General features: G+C 38.6%; 1 protein-coding gene across 1 annotated transcript; it reads left to right on the top strand.

Annotated features, from left to right (window-relative positions):
* Positions 1 to 12,367: 12,367 nt before the first annotated feature.
* LOC137710419 (uncharacterized) lies at positions 12,368 to 14,495 on the top strand. The gene is made up of 4 exons (XM_068449434.1): positions 12,368 to 12,633; positions 12,869 to 12,951; positions 14,001 to 14,056; positions 14,197 to 14,495. The coding sequence occupies exons 1-4, from the start codon at positions 12,462 to 12,464 to the stop codon at positions 14,273 to 14,275; spliced, it is 390 nt and encodes a 129-aa protein (XP_068305535.1). The 5' UTR covers positions 12,368 to 12,461; the 3' UTR covers positions 14,276 to 14,495.
* Positions 14,496 to 15,111: the final 616 nt, after the last annotated feature.

Here is a 15,111-nt window from a genome sequence, read left to right on the forward strand (position 1 = left end):
TCTGCTCAGAGACGGGGAGCCGCCATGGGGCCTGAAGTGTTGTATCAAACATTCACTAGTGTTTATTGTTTATGCGAATTATGATTTGAGACATTGCACGACATGCTAGGTTTCGGAAAACCTATGTTTATCATTATATATATATATATATATGTTTTCATAAAACTTGAGGGTTAGTATGTTGATAACTGTTTTATTATATATATATATATATCAACTTGGTCCACTCATGTTTATTTTGCGCTCCCTTCAGGACTTAGAATCGAGGCATACAATCCCGACGTCCAGGCACTTCCGCATCGGCATCTTCGAGTCCTCTCGGTATAGGACCCACTCCTTTGTTTCATTCAATTTTATATTATTTTCTTCTAGTGTTCTAGATTAGAGGTGTGCTCTGAACACGGTCCTTATTTGCATATTCATTATTCTTTTATATTTATAAACCTTATTTATCCCTTATTTTCAGCATTTACACTCAAAAAATGGCTTTCGTCACCCTCGGGTGTCGGCCAGCATGTGCCTATCCTGGTATTCAGGGAATATCGGGGTCGGGGCGTGTCAGTTGGCTTCTATTTATGGTAAATATAAAAAAATAATAGAATATGCTATGATGATATGATTTTATCATATCTTAACCGCGCTTCTCTGCACTGATGAAAAATAATAATGTTTATGCACCTTAGTGCGACTTCAATCCCCACAGATTTTCCTTCCACTTAACAATTAATTATTTAACCTACAAACGCTATTATTTGTAAAAAAAAATAAAAATAAAAATAAATGATTTGATCAGATCAACTCTCTATAATCCCCAAGTTGAATAGTGAATGTTATAAATTAATATTACTAAATTACTAAAGTTTTCGTGAACAGTAATGTTAAAGAGACTAAATTTGTAAACTAAATAATATGGAAGTTGGTGATTAAATTATTACTTAAACGTTGATAAACTCATTTCATATTGATGACACATCATGTAATTTGCAAATTTAGTCTTCCTAACATTACTCTTTCGTGAACAGATCCGCTAATTGTACTTTCGAAGAAATGTAGGAAGGAGCAATTTATAAAGACAATGATTAATAGCTGTTTGATAATATCAATTCTCTATATCCCCTTGAGGGGAGCAGTTTAATTAATATTAATTTCCTCAATCTATTTCCCATCTCTCTCATTGATATGAACATAGCTCTCATTGGTGTGATGCAAGATTTGTTAAAATAGTTGACATTGATTGATTTGTTTGTATAACTCATGTCAATGCGGAAAATGATCATCGCTGGATTCTTTTTCTAGGGATCTTAGAGATTTTGTGATCGTAGCCGTGCATCGTACATTGTGTGATCATAAATCATTTCAAAATTTAAAATTTAAAATTAAATATAAATAGTACCTAACGAAAACTGATCGCACGATATACGATAAACGGTCAGGATCACGGGATCTCTAGGAAAATGATCCGGTGAGGATCCTTTTCCTATCAGTGCTACTTAAGGATATAATTCTCAAAATAATATAAACTAAAGCCAACACTCGTATAAAATTAAGAAGAGTAAATTGTAACAATGATCCATCAACTTTAATCAAATTTATTACCATTGTTCCCTCAACTCATCAAAGTGTGTAGCTGTGGTCATTTTCGTCAAATTCGTCAGAATTTTGTCAAAATAAGTTATATTGAAATGACTGTGGCTATAATTGGGGTCCCTCAACTCATCAAAAAGCGTAGCTATGGTCATTTTCGTCAACTTCATCAGAATTTTATCAAAACGAGTTATGTTGGAATGACCATTGCTACAATTAGGTTAGAGTTGAGGGACCATTGCTCCAATTGGGTTAAAGTTGAGAGATCATTTCTCTAGTTGGATTAAAGTTGAGGGACAAATGGTAATGGATTTTTATCTGATGGACCATAGATGCACGTTTTGATGAGTTGATGGACCAATGGTAATGAATTTTTAGTTGAGGGACCCTTGCTCCAATTGAGTTAAAGTTAAGGGACCATTGCTACAATTTACTCAATTAAGAAACAAAAAGTTTATATAACATATAAAATAAGACTTTCAAACTTGTATCCCATCATCTGTGCAAGATTATAATTGAATGTGCCTATGGAGGAGCTGATACTTGATTCATAGGTGTCTATCTAGTTGCTAATGGACGGAATCAGGCGACAGAAAGCCAAGAAAGTTTGTGACCTAGAAGCGAGTCGAGTTCGGGAAGTTGGGGGCTTTACTTCTTCAGCGAGCTTTATTCATCGATCGAGACTAATTCCAAACTTCAGTAAGTGGAAATGGAGCTAGCGCGCCAAAAGGAAGAATCTGAGCGCCTACAAGAAGAAGTAGCACGGTTGGCACAAGCTGCTGCGAAATCAAGAATTAGTGCCCATGTACTTCGCTGTCGTAGCCCCGTCCTTGTCAGTTTTTGGCATCAAGATTCCTGGTGTCCCGGGCGAGCTTTTGCAGCCATTCCCCCAATCACCTTAATAGTTAACGTTTTTTTCTGTTTAGTTTTTGTAATATAATTATAAGAACAATTTTATTTTGATTGTAAATATTGTTTTTAAATATTTATTACAATTTATTTAATATTTTTTAAAAATTGAAAAATGTTAACCTAACAGATATTTCGTCGTGCAAAATTTTCTATATTTTTAAGTTTGATTTCTTAGAGTTGGCCCAACAACTCTTTCGTCGGGTCAAATTCATTACATTATTTAATTCTTTGCTAGCTAATGAGATATTTTCATCGGGCAAGATGATTTTGTTCAGGTCAATTGTTTGGCCGATGAAAATTTCCGACACGTTAACTAACTTTTGCTCGACAGAATTGTGTTTTTGTCGTTGAAGCGTTCAGTCGATAGGTTTTGCCTGACTAATTTTTCCCGACAAACCTCAGTCAGCTAAAGACTTCGGCGACGAAACAAGCGTTTAGCCGACGGAAGTTATTTGTCTGGCAAGGTGTTTTCTTTTTTTGTAGTGGCAGAGCAGCACCGCAAAAGATAGGAGAGCATCAACTGCATTAGAGTTCCCCTCAATTTGGCCTCCACTCACAGAGAACCAACATGAAGTAATATTTGCAAAACTATCTGAAGTTGTAAAAATTCACGACAGATAATTATATGAAACTCTACAAAATGGCTTAGGAAGTTTTTAACGGAGTTAGTTATTAATGGATAATCACCCTTTTATAATCTTTGATGCGGTTCACGTTAGGAAAAACTCTACACATGAAGGAACACAAATGAGGGGGACATAAAGCCAAACCTGATTGATGGAAATAACATAGCAAGTAACATGATAAGGGAACCTCACTTACAAAGAAAACATATGATAAAAATCATCTGAAACGATAGCTAGTAGAAGCAGAAAGATCATGAATATAAGCAAACGCTGCACATGAATGAACGTTATTCCACCAATAATATGCATCATGATCTGCACCAAAGTTGGCTAAGGTATCGGCTACACAATTACCCTCGCGAAAAATGTGGAAAACAAAAACATGTATATGCCAAATCTGTCACAAGCAATTGCTCCAATCAACAGGCAAATACCAAGGAATATTGCTCCAGTAATATGCATCGTAAGATACTTGAAAATTGTTTCAAAAGTTTTGTAAATTCACCTTTTTCACAACTAAAAGCATATGTACTCCCTTGCAAGCTATAATTCCCAATAAGTACAACTTTATTACCGTACATAACCTTACAAAGTTATTTGATTATATGCAATGTAAATTATTTCATTACATGCACTATTAGTATTATTAACTAAAACCACTAGTCCACAAATACCTTTCTACACACACATAGAACATACACAAAATACCTTTCCACACACATAGAATTTGTTTTTATTGCTTTATTAATCAATTTCACAAGGAACATGCATATTATAGGATAAGGAAATGTCTTTTAAACCCATAGGTGACCTTGATGGGACGAGTGGAGTTTCGTGAGGGTTTCCAGAGACGTTACCCACAAACATCAAATGATCATGATGAATCGATAATCATGGAAGGCCGCGGATGGCTGTGTAGACATCCACTCCATGAGAGTCAGGTCTTTCATCGTTGAGGCGTAATTCGAATATATTCTCAACAAATGGCCTTGTGTAGAGGCCGCTTTGCACGTGGCGCAATCGGCAGAGCACGTTGTTGTGGTTTTTGCTGGCCTGTCCGACACGCTCGGGCTTGAACAATGTGCAACCCCGACTTTTAGTACTTTCGTCTCGTCGGTCAGCCACTGCCATGATCAATTGCTTGTCTAGTGATGGTCTTTATTGTTTGCCTGCTCTACTTGGAGGATTGACTGCTCCCTCTTAGGATCCTCTCCGGAGAATTGAACAATCTCATGATTGTGGTTTTCTTCATCAAGTATGTACCTCAAGTATCTGTCGCAGCTGTTTGATTTCAGCACAAAAGGGTTAGGTAGTGCGAGTGGATCCAAGTCGATGACTGTGTACTCATCCATACGGTTTTCGAGGTTGGGGGCTGTCTCCTCTGCGTAGAGGCATTCATGGAAGTCGTTTGCAGTGGCTGACGTTACAAGATTTCCCACTGTCGTGGGGTGTCTTCGGCCGATGAATGCGGTGCCCTGGTTTGCAGTGTACAACCTTACATAACGCCCGAGTTGCACGTGGAGTAAACGGATGACTGCTTTGTTGTCTTTATGGACAACCTGAGGCTTTGATCTTCCTCCGGTTCATCACCGGCTGCCACAATCCACCACTCCCGTGTTGGAAATTCAACTCAAAACAAGTTGGTGCTAGCCATTGTTGAAAATCAATGTCAAAGTTAGGCATTGAAAGTTAGGCAATGTTAGGTATGGTTGAATAAAAATTATTAGGTGCAATTAATGTGTTTTGTGTGGTAATAAATAATCTTAGTTTAATCATTTGGTTTGCTATAAATACCCAAGCTCTCAAGCATTGTAAATCATCCCATCCAAATCCCACTTCAAATTGTGAAGAAGCTTGTAAGCTTTCTTATTCCAATAGTTTGTAAACCTTTTTTCATATATCAAAGTCCAAGTGTTTTGCCAAAGCTTGTTGCTTCCCTCCTTTCTCTATTTCTTTCTTTGTCCAATTTTATTTGAGAGTGCAAAGTCAAAGAGGTGTGATAGAGTTTGTAAACTTATCACCCACATATTTTGGTATTGAGTTAGTAAACTGTCAAATACCAACAATTGGTATCAGAGCCAGAATACCATTCTGGCAGGTGCAGCAGTTATGGCGTCCAACTTAGTGCAACTCCAAGTTCCCACATTGAAGAAAGAAAATTATGAAAGATGGTGCATCCAATTCAAAGCATTGTTTGGATCACAGGAGCTATGGGAAGTTGTCAGTAGTGGGTATGTTGTACCCACTGCCGAGCAAGAAGCCGTATATACTGCGGATCAAAGGAACACTCTCAAGGACTTACGAAAGAAGGACCAAAAGGCGCTGTATCTTCTATACCAGGGTTTGGAAGATTCAACGTTCGAGAAGGTTGCAGAAGCAACAACGAGCAAGCAAGTATGGGATACACTCAGTACAATCTACAAAGGAGTAGATCGAGTCAAGAAAGTGAGGTTACAATCACTTCGAGCAGGTTTTGAAACTGCTCATATGAATGAAGGGGAGAGCATCTCCGACTATCACTCAAGGCTCATTGTGATAGTAAATCAGATGAGGAGAAATGGCGAGAGACTCGATGAAGTACGAGTTGTGGAGAAGATACTCCGGTCACTCACATCTAAGTTTGAGCATGTGGTGACTGCCATTGAGGAATCCAAGGATTTGGAGGTGATGAGCGCAGAAGAGCTACTAGGATCCCTCCTAGTTCACGAGCAACGCATTCAGAAGAATGCAAGCCCCACAACGCTAGAGCAAGCTTTGGAGTCAAAGTTGAATATTGACAAACCAAATAAAGGTCGTGGGCAGTGGAACTCACGTCGTGGGAGCTCATCCAACCGTAGCCGAGGACGAGCCCGAGGAAGAGGTCGAGGCTATGCACAAAATCAAGGTCAGTCTCAGGAGTGGAGATCTACTCGAGGAAAGGCGCATATCCAGTGTCACAACTGTAAGCAATATGGACATTATGCCAATGAATGTTCACATAAAAATGGTGAGCATGTCAACATGGCAGAATCAAGTGGAAATACTGATGAAGAACTTACAGTCTTACTAGCACACCATGATTCCAGTAGCCAACAAGATGTTTGGTATTTGGACTCTGGTGCAAGCAATCACATGTGTAGAAAGAAGGAGTTTTTTGCCGAACTCAAAAAAAGGGGCCTATGGATCTGTAAGTCTTTGTGACTCCTCAAAGTTGCCAGTTGAAGGCAAAGGGAAGATCAAGATCATCCAGAAGGATGGAAGAGAAGAATACATCTCCGATACCTACTACATACCAGGTATGAAAAGCAACATTCTGAGCATTGGTCAACTGCTCCAAAAAGGGTACATTATACATATGGAGAACATGCTTCTCACTTTCAGGAATGCAAGGAGAAAGCTTATTGCACGTGTTCGAATGTCAAAGAACCAGATGTTTCCGTTGAATTTGAACACAAAGATTGGAAGCTGCAACATCGGTGTAATGGAAGATGAGTCATGGAAATGGCATCTTCGATTTGGCCATCTTAATTTCAATGGCCTAAAGTTGCTGTCAAGTGGAGGAATGGTTCGTGGTCTACCCCAGATTGAAGCCACACGCCAAGTATGTGAAGGTTGTGTGCTTGGCAAGCAAGCACGACTATCGTTCCCTGTTGGTGATACATGGATAGCAAAGGCACCACTGCAGTTGGTGCACACAGATATATGTGGTCCATTGGATCCCATGTCTTATGGAGGTAATAGGTATTTTATTACCTTCATTGATGATTTCAGTAGAAAGACTTGGGTCTATTTTCTCAAGGAGAAGTTAGCTGCCCTAAAAATTTTCAAGGAGTTCAAGGCACTCACAGAGGCAGAAAGTAACCACAAGCTTGTGGCTGTGAGATCAGATAGAGGTGGAGAGTACACCTCCAATGCTTTCCAAGCATACTGCAAGGAGCAAGGAATTAGGCATCAACTTACTGCTGCCTATACTCCACAGCAAAATGGGATAGCCGAAAGAAAGAATCGAACCATCCTTGACATGACAAGGTCCATGCTTAAGGAGAAGAATTTGCCAAAAGAGTTATGGGCAGAAGCTGTAGCTTGTTCGATTTATTTGTTGAATCGATGTCCAACAAAGAGTGTCAAGAGGATGACACCACAAGAGGCTTGGAGTGGATACAAGCCGAATGTTACACACCTAAGAATTTTTGGGTGTGTTGCATATGCTCAAGTTCCAGAAGCCAAGAGGAGGAAACTTGATGATAGAGGTGAGAAGTGTGTGTTTGTGGGCTATAGTGAAGAGTCCAAGGCATACAAGCTCTACAACCCACTAACTGGCAAACTAGTGGTTAGTAGAGATGTCATCTTCAGTGAGGAAGAGACATGGACGTGGAACAACAAAGAAGTCAGTAAAGAGAAGATCGTCTCCACTGATTTTGAAGAACCAGAAGTTGTACCACCGATTGAGCAACAGCCTGCTCAAACAATCACAACAACTCCAGTGCACAGAATTGCAAGGAGTGGTCCTACATCTAGTGAGGAAAGCAGCTCCTCAACTCAAGTGAGGTTAAGGAGTCTCACAGAGATTTATGGACAAGAAGAAGAAGAAGAAACCAACTTTTTCTGCTTGTATGCAGACCACGAGCCTTTCTCATTCAATGAAGCTGTGGAAGAAGATTGTTGGAAGAAAGCCATGGAAGAAGAAATCCATGCCATCGAGAAGAATGACACTTGGGAGCTGACAAAGCTCCCACCAAATCAGAAGGCTATTGGTGTCAAGTGGGTTTACAAGATCAAACGCACTGCAGATGGGAGTGTGGATCGATACAAATCAAGGCTTGTAGCAAAGGGCTACAAACAGAAGTATGGAGTGGACTATGATGAAGTCTATGCTCCAGTTGCGAGACTTGACACGGTAAGATTGCTAATCTCTCTTGCCGCACATCATAAATGGAAAATTTATCAACTAGATGTCAAGTCAGCCTTCCTTAATGGAGTACTTGAGGAAGAAGTGTACGTGGAACAACCGGAAGGCTTCCAAGTACAAGGAGAAGAAGATAAGGTGTATCGTTTGAAGAAGGCTTTGTACGGCCTCAAGCAAGCACCACGAGCTTGGAACTCAAGGATCGACAACTACCTTCACCAAAATGGATTTCAGAAATGTCCATACGAGCATTCAGTTTACATGAAGAATGGTGAAAAGGGGGAGTTCTTAATTATTTGTCTCTATGTAGATGATTTATTGTTTACAGGAAACAATGAGGCAATGTTCCATGAGTTCAAGCAATCCATGTTCAGTGAATTCGAGATGACTGACAATGGATTAATGTCATACTTTCTTGGCATAGAAGTGAAGCAAGAAAGTGATGGTATCTACATCTCTCAACAAAGGTACATGAGAGACATATTGAAGAAGTTCAATATGGACAAGTGCAACACTGTCAATACCCCAGTCGCAACTGGATTGAAGCTGTCCAAAGGAGGAGAGGGTGAGTTTGTAAACTCAACAGTGTACAAAAGCCTCGTTGGAAGCCTAAGGTACCTCACAATCACAAGACCTGATATAGTTTATGGTGTTGGACTCGTGAGTCGATACATGGAAACACCAAGGGAGTCTCATTGGCTGGCCGCCAAGAGAATTTTGAGGTACATAAGAGGTACTCTAAACTATGGTCTATTTTATAATTTTGGTGAAGATGCAAAATTATTTGGTTATTCAGATAGTGATTGGGGAGGTGACCAAGATGAAAGGAAAAGCACAACTGGCTATGTGTTTTTTCTAGGATCAACAGCTTTCTCATGGACTTCAAAGAAGCAATCAATTGTTGCTTTGTCATCATGTGAAGCCGAGTATGTTGCTGTAGCCTCAACCGTGTGTGAGGCAATTTGGTTAAGAAATCTGTTGAAGTCAGTGTGTCATCCACAAGTGGAATCGACTGTGATTCATGTAGATAACGTGTCTGCAATCAAACTTGCAAAGAATCCTGTTCAACATGGAAGGAGCAAGCACATTGATACCAGGTTCCATTTTCTAAGGGACCATGTGAAGCAAAAGACAATTGAACTTGTCTACTGTCACACCAAGGAACAAGTGGCAGACATCTTCACAAAGCCATTGCCAATTGAAACATTCCGGCTACTGCGTGAAATGCTAGGAATGAAGGCGTTTTGATTTGAGGAGGTGTGTTGGAAATTCAACTCAAAACAAGTTGGTGCTAGCCATTGTTGAAAATCAATGTCAAAGTTAGGCATTGAAAGTTAGGCAATGTTAGGTATGGTTGAATAAAAATTATTAGGTGCAATTAATGTGTTTTGTGTGGTAATAAATAATCTTAGTTTAATCATTTGGTTTGCTATAAATACCCAAGCTCTCAAGCATTGTAAATCATCCCATCCAAATCCCACTTCAAATTGTGAAGAAGCTTGTAAGCTTTCTTATTCCAATAGTTTGTAAACCTTTTTTCATATATCAAAGTCCAAGTGTTTTGCCAAAGCTTGTTGCTTCCCTCCTTTCTCTATTTCTTTCTTTGTCCAATTTTATTTGAGAGTGCAAAGTGAAAGAGGTGTGATAGAGTTTGTAAACTTATCACCCACATATTTTGGTATTGAGTTAGTAAACTGTCAAATACCAACATCCCGTTCGTCTCCTCTTCTCAAGTATTTGCCATTGGTAGTGCATTTAATATGCACAAGTTCTCCGTTACCGTCGGCCTTCTCCACTTGGAACCCTGCTTGTGAGCTCTTAACATCATCCCCCGAGAACTGGACCACCCCATGATGTTTCCCGATGTTTTGATTTATGATGCGCAAGCATTTTTTGCTGTGGTTTGATTTCAGTGCAAAAAACCTTGGAAGTTCTGCCATGTCAACTAACTGGGACGTAGTATGACTGACAAGTTCTGCCATGTTAACTAACTGCTACTCTATTTATAAGCAAGGATAAGCCCACAGCACGGATGCAATATGATTTTTTTTTTTTTTTTTTTTGGAAACCTTTACGGTACGAGGATAATTTTATTAATAACGAAAAAATAAGTTACACCTAGGCAGGGAGGGGACATAAACCTGTGTGAGGATTGAGACTTGTAATGATTATCTAGCTATCATCGTTTGTATTGATGTCTTCTAGTACCTCAAATTAATTCAACGAGAATTTAAGTTTTCACATGTACCCTATCCATTGTTGTATGACTGAGATTACTAATATATATTTTGTGTAGCATTCACAAAAATAAAAAATAAAAATGAGAGATAAGGACTCGAAGAAAGAAGATATGCTTTCCCTTCTAGAATTGTTTGAAAGGTGGATCCTGTAGTGAAACTTTGAAAGTTTACATCCAAGGAAAAAGTTATTTTGATTTATGCAAGTGTAATAGCTTCTTTTGGTCTTTAATTAATCTTTCTCTCAGTTTCTTTCCTTCCAAAAAATAACTAATCAAAAGTTGACGAGGTATATGTCTACGTGTATTATTAGCTCAAGCCATTGGACTAACGCCAGATCTGGTTGAACAGCGAGTTGTTTAATTAGCTCAAGTAGCTCAAGTCATTGGACTAACGCCAGATCTGGTTGAACAGCGAGTTGTTTAATTAGCTCAAGTCATTGGACCAACGCCAGATCTGGTTGAACAACTGACCGCACTGCAGGCACAACGCCACGTACACAGATAAAACAAATGCATGTTTGGTATACAGATAAAATAGGAGAGAGTGTTCTACCAAAGGACAGGTGTACGATTTGAACGATCTCATCTGGCTTGTTAATTAGGTGACTGATCCTATGGTCTTCTTGGAATTATTTTTAATTATAACCAGAGCTTCTCAGTTGCGACAGTACTCTGATCATTCTCAAACTATTTCTACTAGCTGCTAGCCAATAGGGGTATTTTGGCTTTCAGTGCAAAAAAAAAAAAAAAAACTTTCATACATGAGGTACATAGCTGCGGAGTATTTTGTTTGAAAACTTTGTAACATGAGAGTCTGGATCCTCGTCGGATCATCTTTGTGAGGATTCTAGGAATTCGTGAATCGTATCCATTTATCGAATATCGTGCAATCAGAAATTATTTTAAATATTTGTATTTAAAATTAAACACAAACAGTACCTGACAAAAACTGATGTACGATAAAATAACACTATTTACATATTCCTAGGATCCTCACCAAAAGGATCGGAAGAGAATCCGGTTGGAACATATGAGGAATGAATGCATATGCATATGGCTGTGGGGAAGAAGTATTTTGGTAAAAATTAAAATTTTGTAACATATGAATTCAATGCCTTTATATTTCAAGGGGTTGAATTGAGTTTTCATCATTGGTGATTTATTAAAATATTTGTAAGTCCCTTAGATATTGTCCCACATCAAACAATCTTTTTGAGTAGTAATAGAAGATGACGTTGTTTAATTCTGACAAATATGTTATTCAACTCACGTTGAGGTATATATAGATGATCTACAAACATAATTTTTATACTTGAGATATATGAAACAACGAAGAAATGGAACATAATCTCCATAAGACAAAAGAAATACCATGTCCTTGAAACTATATTAATTAAAGTCATATCTAGACTTCTCCACAGAGACAGAAGAAGCAATGCATTACCAATTTACTATTTAGTGCCAACATTGATACATTTGTTCATGCACTTTCTAATATAAGTGACCATGAGCGAATCCATATCTAAACTAATGTGGCTTCAAGACATACAGAAGCCCTTGGAACACGTTTGTGAAGGACCTCCAAGAATGCTCCGAACAAGGATAAGACTTTTTTGTGCCCACAACTGTTTGACGAAATGCCTACTCAACCACACGCACATAAAGAGTCGAGAAAACTAGGTAAGGAGTCTGGAAAACGCTCTGCAGTTGATTTGATAAGATGGCTCATTGTAAATATTTTGAGCTCTTTGCACACTATTTCCATCTAGAGAAACTTTGCACTTTTACACTAGGAATCCCTGAAAGTTATAATTCTATTGCAAGTGAATTTTGCACGATACAGTGATAAGTTGGCAACATACACATCTAATAGAGAGTGCGTTGCAAATGAGTTATTTTTATGTGTCTAAATAAAATTATCGTTAAAGTCTCGTTTTTCATTATCACTGGGTGACTAATTTGGGCCTAGGGGCCATTTATAGTTGGATATATAGATTGGGCTTTAAGTGGACCATATAGCTGCTTAATGGATGTGGCCCAAAAGGTGTTAATTTTGGGCCAACTCAACCGATCCGATCCGCCACAAAGTAAACCACACCACAGAGAGAGAGAGAGAGAGAGAGAGAGAGAGAGAGAGAGGGAGCTGCAAAATCAGAGGAAGAAGTAGAGCAAGAAATAGCGAAGTAAGCAAAAAGCAGAGAAATTGGAGCCGAAGATGGCATTGCAGTGGATGATACTGACGTACGTAGTGGCGGCAGAGGCGGCGTTGGCCTTCCTGCTAACCATTCCGGCGCCCAAGCCGTTGAAGAATCGATTCGTGTCGCTGGTCTCTCTAATCCTCCAACCCGCCCTCTTCATCGTCCCCTTCGCCGGATTTCAGCTGCTGGGTTCGTTTCTTTTCTCGATTTCGTTCCCGTTTCGGTTTCTCTTCACACTTATATTGTCCTTAATTATAATCATTTCTGCGATCTGGCCTTTTAATCGAATGAGGTTTCTTCTTAGGGCATTGCATAACATTGGATTTCCCAATTGATCTTTTTTCTTTGATTTTTGGTTTCAATGGGTTTCCAATTGATCTTTGACTTTGCTATTTCTGTGTTCCTTTTGATCGATTGTGTGTAGATATATATTGGAAGAATGAGCACCGCTTGGCCTGCACCTCTGAGACTTGCACCGCCTCTGACCGTGACCGCTATGAGAAATCCGTCAGTTCCCATTACTCACTCTCTCTGGTTTCATTGCTTTTAAAGTTGCAATATTTAATCAAATTGATGAGATGATGCCTTCGGATTCATGATCAGCCACCTAAATTAACTTGTTGAAGTAGAAATCATATGACAAAAAGAAAATTACGTTTTGATCTCCCCGTTAACGAATGCTGCTTTGCAGCTTTATTAAAGATTAACATGGTAATAATTTAGGGGGCTTTGGGTTCATCACAAGTTCCTGATTATTTTTACTCAATCATAATGCTCAATAATGCATAACTGCGTCTTAAATTAGTCCTCCGAAACTTGTGTTCCGTAATACACACACATATGTATATAGGGTATTAGATTGTTAGGTTGTTTCGGCTTTTGTTTATGATGGTATCTTGAATCCTGCTTCTTTATCATTTGTTGGACTTTCTTTGTTGGTGCTTCGTGGGAACTAGTGAATGAGGGGTGAAGGAAGGGGTTATGCTTGTTGAAATATTCTAGTAGGAGATATCTCTACATTTGGGCTGTACATGTCGTGAAATTTTTATATGTGGTCCAGTTCTTCTGTCGCAAGTTGTTGCACATTCAGCTTTGGGATGTCTTAGAGAGATCGAGAATAGATATGTCAATGCAAACGGTGTTTGAAAAAATTTCATCTTAATGCCACTGCTAAAACGACGCGCACCTTTGTTCTAGATTCCTAGGTATCAAAGATACAAAGGTTTCCTAGCCAAGTTCATCGTCGTTCTTTTTAGGTTTAGAATGTGCAAATTTCGGGATTCTTTGTTTATTAGGGAAATTGGAACCACTCGTGCATTGTCTTTGCACCATTCATGCATGGAAAAATTATTCAAACTTTCACTTTGTGTACGTATTTTGATTAGTCTTGTCATATTTAAATTGGTTAGGTGATAAAAGAGCTGATCGGCTCAGTCTAATGATTGCATATTTAGCCCTCTGCCATTAAAGTGACCAAAATCAAGTTCGGTCTATATCCGTGTTATATTCAATTGTTTTTGACTCATTTCCTTTGTTGCGAACAATATGTCATGCAGCTTTACAAGGCTCAAAGGAATGTAATTCTTTGTGCTTCAGCATGTCTGCTTTACTGGTACGTTGGCCAGATATCAAATGCCCCCGTCCTTTTGCTTTTAATTCTTAAAAGAAAAGAAAAAATGAAGAAGAAGGTAAACTTAAGGCCTTTGATATATTTCATGTCATTTGATAGCAATCTACAAATTTTGGGCGCAGGTGTCTCTTTCGCATCTGTAAATATTACAAGGACATTCAGAACTTGGAGGAAGTGGAGAAGAGGTACAAGGACGAATAGGTTTTCCGACGTAGGCTCTTCTTTGGGAGCGGAAACAACCGAGTTAATACTTTTTCATCATAAATGCGAAACTGATGCTACTGTTTGTAATACTGTAGTGTCTTGAATTTGTGTGCGTAATTTGTAGCCATCTAGTATGTTGTTGTTGGCACATTGTTCGTGTAGCTGAAGTACACTTTGTTTTCTACTATATATGAAAACTACGGCGTTGATCGCTGTTGAGTATATGAAATTTCAATGTCCCTCGATTCGATGAGGATCAAAAGATGGTGCGCTTGATGGGGCAATACGAACAGGCGGTTTCCTGTCTAGGTCCAATTAGACATTTGAATTTCGTTGATGGAGCAATCGCAATCAGATGCTTTTTGGCATGGTCTTTGTTTCATTGGCGTATGTTTTGCTGCAAGTTTCGTTTACACTTCATGCCAGCGAAATTCAAATAATTCAGTTGAATTGTTCTCATGAGGTCATTTGGAATGAATTGCAGCGTAGACTGACTTGGTTTTCACAGACCGTTTGCATTGACATTGACCCATCAAACGCACGCTTTCGTTTCATCTCAATTGCTCTTGAAACTTCTTTTCACTCTTGAATGATGATGTTTTGGTTTGATTTATGATTTTTTTTAATTTTGATTAGTTCAACAATCAAGATTTGATTTATAATTTTTTTTAATTAAACTTTGACAGTACGAGGGAAACAAGAAGTAACAATTAGTCAGGGAAACATAAATTTTACATCTCATAAAACAAGAAAAAAAAAAGAGAAAAATGCATGAAAAATAAGGAGGAACATAAACCTTATTCCTCCAGAAACGAAAACAAAGAAGATACAAA

Source organism: Pyrus communis, chromosome 12, assembly GCF_963583255.1.
Source record: "Pyrus communis chromosome 12, drPyrComm1.1, whole genome shotgun sequence".
Taxonomy (NCBI): domain Eukaryota; kingdom Viridiplantae; phylum Streptophyta; class Magnoliopsida; order Rosales; family Rosaceae; genus Pyrus; species Pyrus communis.

What these genes read in the sequence shown, in the direction of transcription:
- LOC137710419 (XM_068449434.1), top strand. Translation starts at nt 12,462, where the DNA reads ATGGCATTGCAGTGGATGATACTGACGTACGTAGTGGCGGCAGAGGCG. An exon ending in CGCCGGATTTCAGCTGCTGG is followed by an intron (nt 12,634 to 12,868) that starts GTTCGTTTCTTT and finishes GATTGTGTGTAG; the next exon opens with ATATATATTGGAAGAATGAG. An exon ending in GTGACCGCTATGAGAAATCC is followed by an intron (nt 12,952 to 14,000) that starts GTCAGTTCCCAT and finishes TATGTCATGCAG; the next exon opens with CTTTACAAGGCTCAAAGGAA.